The following is a 20,909-nucleotide window of genomic DNA, read 5'->3' as shown; positions in this document are numbered from 1 at the left end:
GGACGTGCTTTGTGTGCCACATGGAGAGGACATCAGTAACAAGTGGGGACGTGCTTTGTGTGCCACATGGAGAGGACATCAGTAACATGTAACAAGTTGGATTAAAATATTAAAACAAAACAACAACATTATTCACACATTAAAAGCCAGTCTGAGTTTTGGTCAGTGTTTTGGGGTGGGGGGGGGCTTTGGTCAGTGTTTTGGGGTGGGGGGGGCTTTGGTCAGTGTTTTGGGGTGGGGGGGGCTTTGGTCAGTGTTTTGGGGTGGGGGAGGGGCTCTGGTCAGTGTTTTGGGGTGGGGGGGGGGGCTTTGGTCAGTGTTTTGGGGTGGGGGGGGGCTTTGGTCAGTGTTTTGGGGTGGGGGAGGGGCTCTGGTCAGTGTTTTGGGGTGGGGGGGGGCTTTGGTCAGTGTTTTGGGGTGGGGGCAGCAGCGATGATTATATTGCGTCTGTAGTTCTTTCTTCATCTCTTCATTTCTGTCTGAAAGCTCTTATTGTGAAAGCTCCGTGCCCCGGATGTGCTCTTCGTGTTACGGCAGTGTGTGTCCGTGCCCCGGATGTTACGGCAGTGTGTGTCGATGATGTGTGTCCGTGCCCCGGATGTCTTCCCCGTGTTACGGCAGTGTGTGTCGGTGATGTGTCGGTAGAGATGACGGTCCCCCTGCTCCTGGTCCTCCTGCTCCTCTCCTCGGCCCCCCCTCTGTCCGCCTGGGACCCGGACCTGGAGCTGCTGGACCTGGTGGAGGAGATCCAGATCAACTTCTACACTTTCCTGTCCGTGGAGCAGGTCTGAGCTAATGCTAATGCTAACTGTATCCATGGTGACCGCAGCTAGCAGCTAGTGCTAACAGCTGAGTGCCACGCACACATACAGGGGCTAAGCTAGTTAGCAGCTAACCGAAGCAGGGTTACTCTTACATACAGCTAACTCTTTATTATCATTTTATCTAAACTAACAGCTAACTCTTATTACTATGTTATATATTATCTCACCTGTCTGTCTCTACCTGTGTGTCTCACCTGTCTCTAACTGTGTGTCTCACCTGTCTCTACCTGTGTGTCTCACCTGTCTCTACCTGTGTGTCTCACCTGTCTCTACCTGTGTGTCTCACCTGTCTCCAACTGTGTGTCTCACCTGTCTCCAACTGTGTGTCTCACCTGTCTCTACCCGTCTCCAACTGTGTGTCTCACCTGTCTCTACCTGTGTGTCTCACCTGTCTCTAACTGTGTGTCTCACCTGTCTCTACCTGTGTGTCTCACCTGTCTCTACCTGTGTGTCTCACCTGTCTCCAACTGTGTGTCTCACCTGTCTCTACCTGTGTGTCTCACCTGTCTCTACCCGTCTCCAACTGTGTGTCTCAGCTGTCTCAGCTGTCTCTACCTGTGTGTCTCACCTGTCTCTAACTGTGTGTCTCACCTGTGTGTCTCTACCTGTGTGTCTCTAACTGTGTGTCTCACCTGTCTCTACCTGTGTGTCTCACCTGTCTCTAACTGTGTGTCTCACCTGTGTGTCTCACCTGTGTGTCTCTACCTGTGTGTCTCACCTGTGTGTCTCTACCTGTGTGTCTCACCTGTGTGTCTCACCTGTCTCTAACTGTGTGTCTCACCTGTGTGTCTCTACCTGTGTGTCTCTAACTGTGTGTCTCACCTGTCTCTACCTGTGTGTCTCACCTGTCTCTAACTGTGTGTCTCAACTGTGTGTCTCAACTGTGTGTCTCACCTGTGTGTCTCTACCTGTGTGTCTCACCTGTGTGTCTCTACCTGTGTGTCTCACCTGTGTGTCTCACCTGTCTCTACCTGTGTGTCTCACCTGTCTCTAACTGTGTGTCTCACCTGTGTGTCTCACCTGTGTGTCTCTACCTGTGTGTCTCACCTGTGTGTCTCTACCTGTGTGTCTCTATCTGTGTGTCTACCTGTCTCTACCTGTGTGTCTCACCTGTCTCTACCTGTGTGTCACACCTGTGTGTCTCACCTGTCTCTACCTGTGTGTCTCACCTGTCTCTACCTGTGTGTCTCACCTGTCTCTACCTGTGTGTCTCACCTGTCTCTACCTGTGTGTCTCACCTGTCTCTACCTGTGTGTCTCACCTGTCTCTCAGGATGCGTCTCCAGTGGAGATAAAGAAGGCATACCGCCGGCTGTCTCTGATTCTGCACCCTGACAAGAACAAAGATGAGAACGCTGAGACTCAGTTCAGACAGGTGAGCACAAAATACCCACAATACACTTCACCATGTTGAGACCATGGTTGCGGTCGAATAGTCCAAAAATCAGCTCCTAAGTTCTATCCCTATCGTCCATCCCTTGACCTCTGAGTGAAAGGTCACGGGGTTAAGGGATAGTGGATAGGAGAATTCAAAAGGACTTAGGAGAAGAGACTGCGGTACTTTAGAGAATCGACTGCACTTCCACTATCCGACGTGTTTATGATGCGCCAGCGGACGTCATGAATGTGCGCCTGCTGCTGTGGGGAAACTATGGAAACTACAGTTTTCTATACAGCGGACTACAACATGGATGTTTAATAAGAACGAGGGACTACTGTAAACTCATCTAGAGACTCTGCACCGTGCTCTGATGCTGTTATGCTTTATGAACGGGGACAACAGAGAAACATATTCTTCATGACCAAAGTTGGAATTGAAATAAAAAAGGAAAGTGAAACTTATGCTCATCACCCTCTCCCTCCGGTCCACATTAATACAAATGATCCCAATACGTATGATTGTATGAAAAGATCTTCAAATCAATACAAATGTATTTATTATAAACGTTAGTCCTTAACATCTATCACTGTGTATATCACCATTCAAACATCTTTTAAAAGTTGAACAAACCCCACACAGCTCAGTAAAGACTATGTTGACTTTATTTGATCATTTCATTTTCCAAACTCACATTGGTTTCTCATACAGCATCTCTGTCAAGCATGTGTATTCAGCAGTATTCACTCTCTCCACTAAACGACTCGTTGGAGCTCTTGCCCCCCCCTCCCTGTGAGCCTAGTGTGCTCCGATTGGTCAGCTTGGCCACTCTGTTCTGATTAGTCAACCACCAGAGACGCTCCGCCCATGTCTAACAGTGCTTACGGTACAGCCGTATATTTTATACGCTAACTAACCGAACTGTACCTACAACTGTTGTTATAGAAGAGTAAGTTATTGTTACCTGTAATAAACTACTACTGTTTGATGAGAAATCAAATCATGGTTTGCTATATATGAATGATATGTTATAGGAGCAAATCATTCAGGGAAGAAAGGATAGGCCTACTAAGTATTTCCATCAAACTTTATTTTTAGAAATGTACAAAATGAACATAAATATATACATGGTATATCATCCATTACTCCCCGTTGTCGGCATCTTGCCTATCGCAGCCGGGGCTTTTTAGGACGAGGCATCAGTGTGGTAGTCCCGTCATGTATTGTCCGCCAGGATCTGGCTGGACGAAATCAAATGCAAATCACAAAATATTAGAGAAACTTAGTTGTTTTAGATTCGTTAGTAGTAGTTGTGGTAGGAGTGTGGATCTATCTAATCCATCTATCTAATCAACACAGTAAGCTTGCCAGCTAATATGCTAACCTAGCTTTGTTGTTTACCTTGGTAGCTAACACGATATGAACGTTAGCTCGGAGGAACGGCAACTATAATGTAGTGTAATAAAACTACTATGAACAAAAGCTAGTGGTTCATATTAGGCTAGCAATAACGTGTTTATAATTGCAATCTTATACGGGTAGTCTGCTACGTTCGGTCATTCATTGTAACTGGCATGAATACAATGTTTTCCGCTAGCCTCGTTAGCTATACATGCTATCAGCGTAGCTCGGAGGAAAGCCAACTGTAATGTACTGACCGTACGGCAAATCACCCGGAGTATACTGTCTGAGTATTTTGTGTGTGAATGCAGACATTCTCCTGCTATGAGATACATGTAAGGCCATCTGCTGATATTAGAGTTGATATATGGAAACGCTAGCAGTCCGACACACATTTACACATTTAAACAGTCGTGGTAGATACCTTGTTTGATAAATACACAAATAACAATGCAAACTTACAGGTTGTGTACCCGAATCTTCCCCTGCTCCAAACGGTCCAATCAAACTAGGAATAGCATCGTCCTTCAGTTTCAAATGCTGTGCATATCCGGCCTCAAACTGGGCAATGTTTTGGAAGCTTTCGTCTGTGAAATGCCGCGCACACAGTAACGTTCTTCGAACCTCTGAAGGAACAGTGTTAAAAATAAATGTCAACCACTGACTTCGTCGTGGTTCTTCCGTCGGTAGGACAAACAGCTCAGATTTCTCCTCACATTTCAGGAAACAGGTCCTTGGCAGTGGCATGACTGGATCGATTGTGAACTGAACCAGAGCTTCCAACAGTAAATGTTAGGCTGGCAGAGGGTGCGGCCAGCGCCGCTGGGTGTGGCCATAGCTCTTCGGGATTGGTCCATTTCGTTCCGGGTACGGCATGACATCATGCCGTACCCGGAACTAAATGGAAGACTCAAATGGGCAGTGACGTATCTCCAACGAGGCGTTTTGGGGAGGTATTTTCTGTGTTAGAGTTTTACTCGCTACAGGGTGTACTCTGAGGGTTTTGACTCTGCACACCGGGATGGGTAATAACCGGAAAAGCATGACATGGGCCCTTTAACTTTATTTAATACAAGATTTAATCATACAGCCCATGTAGTATAATATTTTACAAATGATGAATTACAGCAAACATGTGCAATATATCCATTATTACAGCTCCGTGGGCTGGCAGTAAGGCGGGTCCGTTCTTATTGTGCATCCATGGGTAAAGATAAACGCATGTAGTGCTGAACACGTAACATGAACGTGCCGGGCGGCGCGGTCCCGTGGGTTGGATGCGCGTTCATAATGCAGAGGGAAATAACTCACAGAACAACGTTATTAGCACATTTTACAACTTGAGGACTGAATGTTTTTAATAAGGGCTATACAAACGTTCATACTGGGTAGCAGTGGCGAGCCGTGAGCTTTATACCTAGGCCCTCTGACCCCCACCCCTTCCCTCGAAAAAAAGAAAAAAAAAGAGTTATTACGTCACAGCGTATACTTCAGCGGAATATCAAAACCGGCCCAGGGTGCAAAACGCATCAATGACAGCGACCCTCTACCACACAAAACAACACCTGGGAACCCAATTTGTGTTCTTTGACATTGAAAATGATATTGCATTGTGTTTGTTACTTTCGTTGCAGTTGTATGTCTTAAGTGTAATTTGGCATGCTTTTATTTTGAAGGCGAGTTCACGCTGTTGACAGGAAGTTGTTGTTGCTATGGAAACAAGAAAAGTTTCACAGCGGGTGGAACTTGTCATAAAGTCCGCGATAATAAAACCCACCCATTTAGAGGGAAGATATGATTGGTCAATTGTACTGTCATTTGACATTACTCTCTCGTTCAGTTACTATAGCAACCCTCTGTGAATCGCAGAGAGGGCCAGACGAGCTTCTTTCATGTAACCCTTCACATTCAAACAGAGACTGAACAGGCAGATTCGAAGGATTTATTTCTTTGGAAATGTTATTTTAAATACAATTAAATCAAGTTTTTTTTCGGTAAAACTAATGAAAAATATAAGAAAAATATATATTTAAAAAATATATATTTTTTAAATGTTTTTAAATATTATTTTTTAGAATATCTTAGGCCCTCACAGAGGGCCTAGAGGGCCCTGACGGCTCGCCACTGCTGGGTAGTTTATTTAGTTTAAAAAAAAATATCCAACGATTTACAGACCACTCTTTCCCAATGTAAGTCAATGGGAAAAAGTGTTTCCGGGCACAGCAACGTAACGGAAGTGTAGTACTGCCGTTTGGCCACAACGAATATTTTCCTCAGAGTCCGGCGCACTTCCTGGGGGCTTGGTTGAGACAGCTGAGACCATAGATATATAGAGAGGCGAAGTCTCCCTTCCGGTGGGACTCATGGGACCTTATTTCGGAAAAAGTTTGTATTGAAGTCAATGGGGAGAGAAAGATTATCTTAAGATCCCGTTTGAATTGTGCCACGAATTACACATATGATGTTTGTCAATCTTAACAAATAATTTCCATGTCAAAAAAGTCAGTTTGTCGTAAAACTGTTGAAATATAAGACTATGAAAAATACGCAACTAGAAAGACTACAAATCCCAGAGTCCCGGTCCCGCATGCTGGCTCTTAGGAACAGACTAACTCCTCTTGTGTGTATGTACAGCTCTCAACATTAGGAACAGACTAACTCCTCTTGTGTGTATGTACAGCTCTCAACATTAGGAACAGACTAACTCCTCTTGTGTGTATGTACAGCTCTCATTAGGAACAGACTAACTCCTCTTGTGTGTATGCACAGCTCTCAACATTAGGAACAGACTAACTCCTCTTGTGTGTATGCACAGCTCTCATTAGGAACAGACTAACTCCTCTTGTGTGTATGTACAGCTCTCAACATTAGGAACAGACTAACTCCCCTTGTGTGTATGCACAGCTCTCATTAGGAACAGACTAACTCCTCTTGTGTGTATGTACAGCTCTCATTAGGAACAGACTAACTCCTCTTGTGTGTATGTACAGCTCTCATTAGGAACAGACTAAGTCCTCTTGTGTGTATGCACAGCTCTCATTAGGAACAGACTAACTCCTCTTGTGTGTATGTACAGCTCTCATTAGGAACAGACTAACTCCTCTTGTGTGTATGTACAGCTCTCATTAGGAACAGACTAACTCCTCTTGTGTGTATGTACAGCTCTCATTAGGAACAGACTAACTCCTCTTGTGTGTATGTACAGCTCTCATTAGGAACAGACTAACTCCTCTTGTGTGTATGCACAGCTCTCATTAGGAACAGACTAACTCCTCTTGTGTGTATGCACAGCTCTCAACATTAGGAACAGACTAACTCCTCTTGTGTGTATGTACAGCTCTCATTAGGAACAGACTAAGTCCTCTTGTGTGTATGCACAGCTCTCATTAGGAACAGACTAACTCCTCTTGTGTGTATGCACAGCTCTCAACATTAGGAACAGACTAACTCCTCTTGTGTGTATGTACAGCTCTCATTAGGAACAGACTAACTCCTCTTGTGTGTATGTGCAGCTCTCATTAGGAACAGACTAACTCCTCTTGTGTGTATGTACAGCTCTCAACATTAGGAACAGACTAACTCCTCTTGTGTGTATGTACAGCTCTCATTAGGAACAGACTAACTCCTCTTGTGTGTATGCACAGCTCTCAACATTAGGAACAGACTAACTCCTCTTGTGTGTATGTACAGCTCTCATTAGGAACAGACTAACTCCTCTTGTGTGTATGTGCAGCTCTCATTAGGAACAGACTAACTCCTCTTGTGTGTATGCACAGCTCTCAACATTAGGAACAGACTAACTCCTCTTGTGTGTATGCACAGCTCTCATTAGGAACAGACTAACTCCTCTTGTGTGTATGCACAGCTCTCAACATTAGGAACAGACTAACTCCTCTTGTGTGTATGTACAGCTCTCATTAGGAACAGACTAACTCCCCTTGTGTGTATGCACAGCTCTCATTAGGAACAGACTAACTCCTCTTGTGTGTATGTACAGCTCTCATTAGGAACAGACTAACTCCTCTTGTGTGTATGTACAGCTCTCAACATTAGGAACAGACTAACTCCTCTTGTGTGTATGTACAGCTCTCAACATTAGGAACAGACTAACTCCTCTTGTGTGTATGCACAGCTCTCATTAGGAACAGACTAACTCCTCTTGTGTGTATGTACAGCTCTCATTAGGAACAGACTAACTCCTCTTGTGTGTATGTACAGCTCTCATTAGGAACAGACTAACTCCTCTTGTGTGTATGCACAGCTCTCATTAGGAACAGACTAACTCCTCTTGTGTGTATGTACAGCTCTCATTAGGAACAGACTAACTCCTCTTGTGTGTATGTACAGCTCTCAACATTAGGAACAGACTAACTCCTCTTGTGTGTATGCACAGCTCTCATTAGGAACAGACTAACTCCTCTTGTGTGTATGTACAGCTCTCAACATTAGGAACAGACTAACTCCTCTTGTGTGTATGTACAGCTCTCATTAGGAACAGACTAACTCCTCTTGTGTGTATGTACAGCTCTCATTAGGAACAGACTAACTCCTCTTGTGTGTATGTACAGCTCTCATTAGGAACAGACTAACTCCTCTTGTGTGTATGTACAGCTCTCAACATTAGGAACAGACTAACTCCTCTTGTGTGTATGTACAGCTCTCATTAGGAACAGACTAACTCCTCTTGTGTGTATGTACAGCTCTCAACATTAGGAACAGACTAACTCCTCTTGTGTGTATGCACAGCTCTCATTAGGAACAGACTAACTCCTCTTGTGTGTATGCACAGCTCTCATTAGGAACAGACTAACTCCTCTTGTGTGTATGCACAGCTCTCATTAGGAACAGACTAACTCCTCTTGTGTGTATGCACAGCTCTCATTAGGAACAGACTAACTCCTCTTGTGTGTATGCACAGCTCTCAACATTAGGAACAGACTAACTCCTCTTGTGTGTATGTACAGCTCTCATTAGGAACAGACTAACTCCTCTTGTGTGTATGTACAGCTCTCAACATTAGGAACAGACTAACTCCTCTTGTGTGTATGTACAGCTCTCATTAGGAACAGACTAACTCCTCTTGTGTGTATGTACAGCTCTCAACATTAGGAACAGACTAACTCCTCTTGTGTGTATGTACAGCTCTCATTAGGAACAGACTAACTCCTCTTGTGTGTATGTACAGCTCTCAACATTAGGAACAGACTAACTCCTCTTGTGTGTATGTACAGCTCTCATTAGGAACAGACTAACTCCTCTTGTGTGTATGTACAGCTCTCAACATTAGGAACAGACTAACTCCTCTTGTGTGTATGCACAGCTCTCAACATTAGGAACAGACTAACTCCTCTTGTGTGTATGCACAGCTCTCAACATTAGGAACAGACTAACTCCTCTTGTGTGTATGCACAGCTCTCATTAGGAACAGACTAACTCCTCTTGTGTGTATGCACAGCTCTCATTAGGAACAGACTAACTCCTCTTGTGTGTATGTACAGCTCTCATTAGGAACAGACTAACTCCTCTTGTGTGTATGTACAGCTCTCATTAGGAACAGACTAACTCCTCTTGTGTGTATGTACAGCTCTCATTAGGAACAGACTAAGTCCTCTTGTGTGTATGTACAGCTCTCAACATTAGGAACAGACTAACTCCTCTTGTGTGTATGCACAGCTCTCAACATTAGGAACAGACTAACTCCTCTTGTGTGTATGTACAGCTCTCATTAGGAACAGACTAACTCCTCTTGTGTGTATGTACAGCTCTCAACATTAGGAACAGACTAACTCCTCTTGTGTGTATGTACAGCTCTCATTAGGAACAGACTAACTCCTCTTGTGTGTATGTACAGCTCTCAACATTAGGAACAGACTAACTCCTCTTGTGTGTATGTACAGCTCTCATTAGGAACAGACTAACTCCTCTTGTGTGTATGTACAGCTCTCATTAGGAACAGACTAACTCCTCTTGTGTGTATGTACAGCTCTCATTAGGAACAGACTAACTCCTCTTGTGTGTATGTACAGCTCTCATTAGGAACAGACTAACTCCCCTTGTGTGTATGTACAGCTCTCATTAGGAACAGACTAACTCCTCTTGTGTGTATGTACAGCTCTCAACATTAGGAACAGACTAACTCCTCTTGTGTGTATGCACAGCTCTCAACATTAGGAACAGACTAACTCCTCTTGTGTGTATGTACAGCTCTCATTAGGAACAGACTAACTCCTCTTGTGTGTATGTACAGCTCTCAACATTAGGAACAGACTAACTCCTCTTGTGTGTATGTACAGCTCTCATTAGGAACAGACTAACTCCTCTTGTGTGTATGTACAGCTCTCAACATTAGGAACAGACTAACTCCTCTTGTGTGTATGTACAGCTCTCATTAGGAACAGACTAACTCCTCTTGTGTGTATGCACAGCTCTCATTAGGAACAGACTAACTCCTCTTGTGTGTATGTACAGCTCTCATTAGGAACAGACTAACTCCTCTTGTGTGTATGCACAGCTCTCATTAGGAACAGACTAACTCCCCTTGTGTGTATGTACAGCTCTCAACATTAGGAACAGACTAACTCCTCTTGTGTGTATGTACAGCTCTCATTAGGAACAGACTAACTCCTCTTGTGTGTATGCACAGCTCTCATTAGGAACAGACTAACTCCTCTTGTGTGTATGCACAGCTCTCATTAGGAACAGACTAACTCCTCTTGTGTGTATGTACAGCTCTCATTAGGAACAGACTAACTCCCCTTGTGTGTATGTACAGCTCTCAACATTAGGAACAGACTAACTCCTCTTGTGTGTATGTACAGCTCTCATTAGGAACAGACTAACTCCTCTTGTGTGTATGTACAGCTCTCATTAGGAAACAGACTAACTCCTCTTGTGTGTATGTACAGCTCTCATTAGGAACAGACTAACTCCTCTTGTGTGTATGTACAGCTCTCATTAGGAACAGACTAACTCCTCTTGTGTGTATGTACAGCTCTCAACATTAGGGAACAGACTAACTCCTCTTGTGTGTATGTACAGCTCTCATTAGGAACAGACTAACTCCTCTTGTGTGTATGTACAGCTCTCATTAGGAACAGACTAACTCCTCTTGTGTGTATGTACAGCTCTCAACATTAGGAACAGACTAACTCCTCTTGTGTGTATGTACAGCTCTCATTAGGAACAGACTAACTCCTCTTGTGTGTATGTACAGCTCTCATTAGGAACAGACTAACCTCCTCTTGTGTGTATGTACAGCTCTCATTAGGAACAGACTAACTCCTCTTGTGTGTATGTACAGCTCTCAACATTAGGAACAGACTAACTCCTCTTGTGTGTATGTACAGCTCTCATTAGGAACAGACTAACTCCTCTTGTGTGTATGCACAGCTCTCAACATTAGGAACAGACTAACTCCTCTTGTGTGTATGTACAGCTCTCATTAGGAACAGACTAAGTCCTCTTGTGTGTATGCACAGCTCTCAACATTAGGAACAGACTAACTCCTCTTGTGTGTATGCACAGCTCTCATTAGGAACAGACTAACTCCTCTTGTGTGTATGCACAGCTCTCATTAGGAACAGACTAACTCCTCTTGTGTGTATGTACAGCTCTCATTATGGAACAGACTAACTCCTCTTGTGTGTATGTACAGCTCTCATTAGGAACAGACTAACTCCTCTTGTGTGTATGTACAGCTCTCATTAGGAACAGACTAAGTCCTCTTGTGTGTATGTACAGCTCTCAACATTAGGAACAGACTAACTCCTCTTGTGTGTATGCACAGCTCTCAACATTAGGAACAGACTAACTCCTCTTGTGTGTATGTACAGCTCTCATTAGGAACAGACTAACTCCTCTTGTGTGTATGTACAGCTCTCAACATTAGGAACAGACTAACTCCTCTTGTGTGTATGTACAGGCTCTCATTAGGAACAGACTAACTCCTCTTGTGTGTATGTACAGCTCTCAACATTAGGAACAGACTAACTCCTCTTGTGTGTATGTACAGCTCTCATTAGGAACAGACTAACTCCTCTTGTGTGTATGTACAGCTCTCAACATTAGGAACAGACTAACCCTCTTGTGTGTATGCACAGCTCTCAACATTAGGAACAGACTAACTCCTCTTGTGTGTATGTACAGCTCTCATTAGGAGAACAGACTAACTCCTCTTGTGTGTATGTACAGCTCTCAACATTAGGAACAGACTAACTCCTCTTGTGTGTATGCACAGCTCTCAACATTAGGAACAGACTAACTCCTCTTGTGTGTATGCACAGCTCTCATTAGGAACAGACTAACTCCTCTTGTGTGTATGTACAGCTCTCAACATTAGGAACAGACTAACTCCTCTTGTGTGTATGCACAGCTCTCATTAGGAACAGACTAACTCCTCTTGTGTGTATGTACAGCTCTCAACATTAGGAACAGACTAACTCCTCTTGTTGTGTATGCACAGCTCATACATTAGGAACAGACTAACTCCTCTTGTGTGTATGCACAGCTCTCATTAGGAACAGACTAACTCCTCTTGTGTGTATGCACAGCTCTCATTAGGAACAGACTAACTCCTCTTGTGTGTATGTACAGCTCTCAACATGCCCAGACTTGGAGTGATTTTCACCTCTTTTAATACTTTCCACCTCATTCTGAAAGAAAGAAGTGAGATGTTCCAACGTGACGGCCGTCTTGGTGTGTGGTGCGAGACGGGAGATGTAGTTCATTGAGCGGTTTCACACAAAACAATGTGTTACTTCACAGTTTTACGACACATTTTTTTTTTTTTTTACTTGTAAAATGATCTTTTAAATTGACAAACATCAGATGTGTAATTCATGACTCAATTCAAACGGGATCCAAAGATAATCTTTCTCTCTCCATTGACTTCAATACATAACTTTTCCGAAATAAGGTCCCATTGAGCTCCCCCGGAAGGGGAGGGACTTCGCCTCTCTATATAAACACTAGATGACTGACCCGCGCTGCTGGCCAATGGAGACCGACGATGCCACATGGCGGCCATCTTGCCACAGGCAGCTCATTCATAACATGTCTATGGTGCACTATTGAAATAACATTATGTCTATGGTGCACTATTGAAATAACATTATGTCTATGGTGCACTATTGAAATAACATTATGTCTATGGTGCACTATTGAAATAACATTATGTCTTTGGTGCACTATTGAAATAACATTATGTCTTTGGTGCACTATTGAAATAACATTATGTCTATGGTGCACTATTGAAATAACATTATGTCTATGGTGCACTATTGAAATAACATTATGTCTATGGTGCACTATTGAAATAACATTATGTCTATGGTGCACTATTGAAATAACATTATGTCTATGGTGCACTATTGAAATAACATATATGGTCTATTGAAAACATTATGCTAGGTGCACTATTGAAATAACATTATGTCTATGGTGCACTATTGAAATAACATGTCTATGGTGCACTATTGAAATAACATTATGTCTATGGTGCACTATTGAAATAACATTATGTCTTTGGTGCACTATTTGAAATAACATGTCTATGGTGCACTATTGAAAAACATTATGTCTATGGTGCACTATTGAAATAAACATTATGTCTATGGTGCACTATTGAAATAACATTATGTCTATGGTGCACTATTGAAATAACATTATGTCAATAGTGCACCCCTATTGAAATAACATGTCTATGGTGCACTATTGAAATAACATTATGTCTTTGGTGCACTATTGAAATAACATGTCTTTGGTGCACTATTGAAATAACATTATGTCTATGGTGCACTATTGAAATAACATTATGTCTATGGTGCACTATTGAAATAACATTATGTCTTTGGTGCACTATTGAAATAACATTATGTCTATGGTGCACTATTGAAATAACATGTCTATGGTGCACTATTGAAATAACATTATGTCTATGGTGCACTATTGAAATAACATGTCTATGGTGCACTATTGAAATAACATTATGTCTTTGGTGCACTATTGAAATAACATTATGTCTTTGGTGCACTATTGAAATAACATTATGTCTATGGTGCACTATTGAAATAACATTATGTCTATGGTGCACTATTGAAATAACATTATGTCTATGGTGCACTATTGAAATAACCGTAGATTGCTCAAGTTTCAAACGGTTTGGTTTTTTTTAAACATCAAAGATGTAGTTATGATACTGCATACTTATAATTATATGTTTTTTTCAACATGTATTGTTGTCTCCTGTATCATAGCCATGCTAATAACGTTTATAATAAACCAAACCGTTTGTAAATCAGTCAAGATTTCAGCGAGTTCAGATCACTTCTGTGCAGATCACTTCTGTGCAGATCACTTCTGTTCAGATCACTTCTGTTCAGATCACTTCTGTTCAGATCACTTCTGTTCAGATCACTTCTGTGTAGATCACTTCTGTGCAGATCACTTCTGTGTAGATCACTTCTGTACAGATCACTTCTGTACAGATCACTTCTGTACAGATCACTTCTGTACAGATCACTTCTGTGTAGATCACTTCTGTACAGATCACTTCTGTCAGAATCACTTCTGGTGCAGATCACTTCTGTGTAGATCACTTCTGTACAGATCACTTGCTGTACATATCACTTCTGGTAGATCACTTCTGTACAGATCACGTCTGTGTAAGATCACTTCTGTTCAGATCACATTCTGTGTAGATCACTTCTTGTCAGATCACTTCTGTTTCAGATCACGTCTGTTCAGATCACTTCTGTTCAGATCACTTCTGTTCAGATCACTTCTGTTCAGATCACTTCTGTACAGATCACTTCTGTTCAGATCACTTCTGTGTAGATCACTTCTGTGTAGATCACTTCTGTTCAGATCACTTCTGTGCAGATCACTTCTGTTCAGAGTCACTTCTGTTCAGATCACTTTCTGTGCAGATCACTTCTGTAGCAGATCACTTCTGTGTAGATCAACTTACTGTACAATCACTTCTGTGTAGATCACTTCTGTACAGATCACTTCTGTTCAGATCACTTCTGTTCAGATCACTTCTGTGTAGATCACTTCTGTACAGATCACTTCTGTGCAGATCACTTCTGTACAGATCACTTCTGTTCAGATCACTTCTGTGCAGATCACTTCTGTTCAGATCACTTCTGTACAGATCACTTCTGTGTAGATCACTTCTGTACAGATCACTTCTGTACAGATCACTTCTGTTCAGATCACTTCTGTTCAGATCACTTCTGTTCAGATCACTTCTGTACAGATCACTTCTGTTCAGATCACTTCTGTTCAGATCACTTCTGTTCAGATCACTTCTGTTCAGATCACTTCTGTGCAGATCACTTCTGTACAGATCACTTCTGTACAGATCACTTCTGTGTAGATCACTTCTGTACAGATCACTTCTGTTCAGATCACTTCTGTTCAGATCACTTCTGTACAGATCACTTCTGTACAGATCACTTCTGTACAGATCACTTCTGTTCAGATCACTTCTGTTCAGATCACTTCTGTACAGATCACTTCTGTTCAGATCACTTCTGTACAGATCACTTCTGTGTAGATCCACTTCTGTACAGATCACTTTCTGTGTAGATCACTTCTGTACAGATCACTTCTGTGTGGATCACTTCTGTACAGATCACTTCGGTGTAGATCACTTCTGTCAGATCACTTCTGTTCAGATCACTTCTGTTCAGATCACTTCTGTACAGATCACTTCTGTTCAGATCACTTCTGTACAGATCACTTCTGTTCAGATCACTTCTGTACAGATCACTTCTGTTCAGATCACTTCTGTTCAGATCACTTCTGTACAGATCACTTCTGTGTAGATCACTTCTGTACAGATCACTTCTGTGTAGATCACTTCTGTACAGATCACTTCTGTGTAGATCACTTCTGTACAGATCACTTCTGTTCAGATCACTTCTGTTCAGATCACTTCTGTACAGATCACTTCTGTTCAGATCACTTCTGTACAGATCACTTCTGTTCAGATCAATTCTGTACAGATCACTTCTGTACCCGATCACTTCTGTTCAGATCACTACTTCGTACAGATCACTTCTGTACAGATCACTTCTGTTAGATCACTTCTGTTTCAGCAGATCACTTCTGTCAGATCACTTCTGTACAGATCACTTCTGTTCAGAATCCCCTTCTGTACAGATCCACTTTCTGTTCCAGATCACTTCGGTACAAGATCACATTACTGTTCAGATCACTTTCTGTTCAGAATCACTTTCTGTACAGATCACTTCTGTGTAGATCACTTCTGTACAGATCACTTCTGTGTAGATCACTTCTGTACAGATCACTTCTGTGTAGATCACTTCTGTACAGATCACTTCTGTTCAGATCACTTCTGTTCAGATCACTTCTGTACAGATCACTTCTGTTCAGATCACTTCTGTACAGATCACTTCTGTTCAGATCACTTCTGTACAGATCACTTCTGTTCAGATCACTTCTGTACAGATCACTTCTGTACAGATCACTTCTGTTCAGATCACTTCTGTTCAGATCACTTCTGTTCAGATCACTTCTGTTCAGATCACTTCTGTGCAGATCACCTCTGTGTAGATCACTCGCCTTACAGCAGCTGGAGCAGTAGTTGTTGACTGTGGCAAGATGGCCGCCGGTGAGCTACGCTTGCGACTCCCCCTTGAGCCATCTAGTGTTCATATATCTATGCTCTAACCCACCTGTCCCCCCCTGCAGGTACAGAGAGTCACCATGACGACTCCCCCTTGAGCCATCTAGTGTTCATATATCTATGCTCTAACCCACCTGTCCCCCCCTGCAGGTACAGAGAGTCACCATGGCGACTCCCCCTTGAGCCATCTAGTGTTCATATATATCTATGGGTGAGACAGCACATAATACCCACAATACACTTTGTTTCAGCTGGTGGCCATTTATGAAGTCCTGAAGGACGAGGAGAGGAGGCGCAGGTGAGTCACCTTATGATACCTCAGATATACCTGTCTATATAATATCATATTAAATTATGCTATATAACATGGTTTAATATTATGGTATATTGTAGGGCTGTGCAATTAATCGTTTTTTAATCGCAATTACGATTTTGGCCTGCCACAATTACAAAAACCACATAATCGAAAAAAACGATTATTTAGCTTTGCTAGGTTGTGACTGTGCAACATATTTGATCTAATTTATTTTATAGTCTAATTTAGTTATCATATTTATATATGTTCAGTAGCTTGTTGAAGTGCGCTCCAAAATATTTGTTGATCTTTTTTATTGGTATTTATTATTTTGATATTATTTATGTAAATGTATAATTTATTTTATTTATTGGTTTTTCAGTTGAATTATACATTCAGGGTAATCAACAGTTAAACAGATACTGTTCAAATTATTATTTTAATTTGTTTTAAAGTTCAATAAATGGACGTTTTCAAAGTCAATGAATAATCGTATTTCATAATCGTGATATCAATTATTGACCAAAATAATCGTGATTATGATTTTTGCCATAATGGCCCAGCCCTAGTATATGGTATGATATTAGTTTGTATGATGTTCGTGTCTAATAACCAGCTATGACGACATCCTGCTGAACATATTGTATGGTATTAGTTTGTCTGATGTTCGTGTCTAATAACCAGCTATGACGACATCCTGCTGAACATATTGTATGGTATGATATTAGTTTGTCTGATGTTCGTGTCTAATAACCAGCTATGACGACATCCTGCTGAACATATTGTATGGTATTAGTTTGTCTGATGTTCGTGTCTAATAACCAGCTATGACGACATCCTGCTGAACATATTGTATGGTATTAGTTTGTCTGATGTTCGTGTCTAATAACCAGCTATGACGACATCCTGCTGAACATATTGTATGGTATGATATTAGTTTGTCTGATGTTCGTGTCTAATAACCAGCTATGACGACATCCTGCTGAACGGCCTCCCTGACTGGCGCCAGCCGGTCTTTTATTACCGCCCGCGTGAGGAAGATGAGCAACGCTGAGCTGGGCTTCCTCCTCTTCCTCATCCTCACCGTGGGACATTACGCCGTCATCTGGTCCATCTACCTGGAGAAACAGCTGGTGAGACAGCCAATCAGAGCACAGCAGGCACTCTTTCAGCCAATCAGAGCACAGCAGGCACTCTTTCAGCCAATCAGACCACAGCAGGCACTCTTTCAGCCAATCACAGCAGGCACTCATTCAGCCAATCAGAGCACAGCAGGCACTCTTTCAGCCAATCAGACCACAGCAGGCACTCTTTCAGCCAATCACAGCAGGCACCAGGGTTCGTACGGTCATGAAAAACCTGGAAAAGTCATGGAAATTCAAAATGCAAATTCCAGGCCCTGGAAAAGTTATGGAAAACAATATGTTTCCCAAAGTTTTGGAAAAGTCATTGAAATGTAACTTATAATTTAAGTATAATTCACGAGCCATTTAGGTTTAATTTTTTTTATACTTTTTTGTACTTGAGTAAAAGTAGAAGTACTCAGGTCTTGTACTTGAGTAAAAGTAGAAGTACTCAGATCTTGTACTTGAGTAAAGTAGAAGTACTCCATGTACCTCTGAAACTGTAGTGGAGTAGAAGTACACCATGTACCTCTGAACTGTAGTGGAGTAGAAGTACACCATGTACCTCTGAACTGTAGAGGAGTAGAAGTACACCATGTACCTCTGAACTGTAGTGGAGTAGAAGTACACCATGTACCTCTGAACTGTAGAGGAGTAGAAGTACACCATGTACCTCTGAACTGTAGTGGAGTAGAAGTACACCATGTACCTCTGAACTGTAGAGGAGTAGAAGTACACCATGTACCTCTGAACTGTAGAGGAGTAGAAGTACACCATGTACCTCTGAACTGTAGAGGAGTAGAAGTACACCATGTACCTCTGAACTGTAGTGCAGTAGAAGTACACCATGTACCTCTGAACTGTAGTGGAGTAGAAGTACACCATGTACCTCTGAACTGTAGTGGAGTAGAAGTACACCATGTACCTCTGAACTGTAGAGGAGTAGAAGTACACCATGTACCTCTGAACTGTAGAGGAGTAGAAGTACACCATGTACCTCTGAACTGTAGAGGAGTAGAAGTACACCATGTACCTCTGAACTGTAGAGGAGTAGAAGTACACCATGTACCTCTGAACTGTAGTAGAGTAGAAGTACACCAGTTACCTCTGAACTGTAGAGGAGTAGAAGTACACCATGTACCTCTGAACTGTAGAGGAGTAGAAGTACACCATGTACCTCTGAACTGTAGAGGAGTAGAAGTACACCATGTACCTCTGAACTGTAGTGCAGTAGAAGTACACCATGTACCTCTGAACTGTAGTGGAGTAGAAGTACACCATGTACCTCTGAACTGTAGTGGAGTAAAAGTACACCATGTACCTCTGAACTGTAGAGGAGTAGAAGTACACCATGTACCTCTGAACTGTAGTGGAGTAGAAGTACACCATGTACCTCTGAACTGTAGAGGAGTAGAAGTACACCATGTACCTCTGAACTGTAGAGGAGTAGAAGTACACCATGTACCTCTGAACTGTAGAGGAGAAGAAGTACACCATGTACCTCTGAACTGTAGTGGAGTAGAAGTACACCATGTACCTCTGAACTGTAGTGGAGTAGAAGTACACCATGTACCTCTGAACTGTAGAGGAGTAGAAGTACACCATGTACCTCTGAACTGTAGTGGAGTAGAAGTACACCATGTACCTCTGAACTGTAGAGGAGTAGAAGTACACCATGTACCTCTGAACTGTAGAGGAGTAGAAGTACACCATGTACCTCTGAACTGTAGAGGAGTAGAAGTACACCATGTACCTCTGAACTGTAGTGCAGTAGAAGTACACCATGTACCTCTGAACTGTAGAGGAGTAGAAGTACACCATGTACCTCTGAACTGTAGAGGAGTAGAAGTACACCATGTACCTCTGAACTGTAGTGGAGTAGAAGTACACCATGTACCTCTGAACTGTAGTGGAGTAGAAGTACACCATGTACCTCTGAACTGTAGAGGAGTAGAAGTACACAGTAGCAAAACATTGAAATACTTAAATAAAGTACAAGTATCTCAAAATTGTACCCAAGTATAGTACTTGTTGAGTTTATGAACGTAGTTACTTTACACCAGTGGCTATAAAGACAGAAAGACTAAGCCTTGCACAGAGACATCTTCAAAATGCTCAACAGAGCTGCCAACATTATAAACTGACTGCTACACAATTAAAATAAATGCTTTATATATTTCTATTAGATGTGACTCTTTGGCGTTTCTGTTATTATTAACTGCTTTAGTTGTTCTGACTGCTAACATCCTGTTAGTCCCGTGGGGTCGGGGGGCTCGGATCCTTGTCACCTTTTTCATACCTGATGAGTTTGCATCCTTGATTACAGTTGCTTTAGTGTGTAGAAGCTGGTAACCCTACTATTTGATTTGTTTTAGATAGGCACAACATGTTTCATATGCAGGCCTTATTTTCCTGTTCCATGTTCAAATAAACCATTTTCAGTGGTACCGCTGAGAAAGAGTCATTTGTTTTGGTCATGGAAAATTAGGTAAAGGTCATAGAAAATGAGGTAAAGGTCATGGAGAAGTCATTGAAAATCATTGGTGAAAAAGTGTATGAACCCTGAGGCACTCATTCAGCCAATCAGAGCACGGCAGGCACTCATTTAGCCAATCAGAGCACAGCAGGCACTCTTTCAGCCAACCAGAGCACAGCAGGCACTCTTTCAGCCAATCACAGCAGGTGTGGTCATGTGATGTCCTCCATGTTTCAGGACGAGCTGCTAAGCAAGAAGAAGAAAGAGAAGAAGAAGAAGCTGAGACCTGCCGAGGAGCCCAGGTGTATCGGCCCGGACCGTAGCGACAGGTACGCCATGACATCACTTCCTGTCTGATGCTCACATCACATGACTTCCTGTGCCATGCTGACATCACACATGAGGTCATGTGAAGCTCTGTTATTGTTTGTTTGTTGTTGTTTCAGAGTCAGTGAGCGGCCGCACTGGCAGGACATCCTCCCTCTGAAGCTGAGCATCTGGCTCTACCTGTCAATCAAACACCTGCCAGAAACCATCCAGGTGAGCTGTCTGTCTGACTGTCTGTCTGTCTGTCTGTCTCTGCTACAGTGTAATAACCCCTGTCTGTCTGTCTCTGCTACAGTGTAATAACCCCTGTCTGTCTGTCTCTGCTACAGTGTAATAACCCCTGTGTCTCTGCTACAGTGTAATAACCCCTGTCTGTCTGTCACTGTCACAGTGTAATAACCCCTGTCTGTCTCTGCTACAGTGTAATAACCCC

General features: G+C 42.4%; 1 protein-coding gene across 1 annotated transcript; it reads left to right on the top strand.

Annotated features, from left to right (window-relative positions):
* Positions 1-552: 552 nt before the first annotated feature.
* dnajc1 (DnaJ (Hsp40) homolog, subfamily C, member 1) lies at positions 553-20,689 on the top strand (the record flags this gene model as incomplete). The annotated part of the gene is given in 7 exon segments (XM_034113868.1): positions 553-785; positions 2,097-2,198; positions 16,506-16,552; positions 17,516-17,576; positions 17,578-17,682; positions 20,387-20,478; positions 20,596-20,689. Coding segments are annotated over 7 exon segments (639 nt in total), but the record flags the coding sequence as incomplete, so codon positions are not given.
* Positions 20,690-20,909: the final 220 nt, after the last annotated feature.

Source organism: Trematomus bernacchii, unplaced genomic scaffold (assembly GCF_902827165.1).
Source record: "Trematomus bernacchii unplaced genomic scaffold, fTreBer1.1, whole genome shotgun sequence".
NCBI classification, from domain to species: Eukaryota; Metazoa; Chordata; class Actinopteri; order Perciformes; family Nototheniidae; genus Trematomus; species Trematomus bernacchii.
Note: the sequence above shows the minus strand (reverse complement) of the source record. Positions and strands in the feature narration are given on the sequence as shown.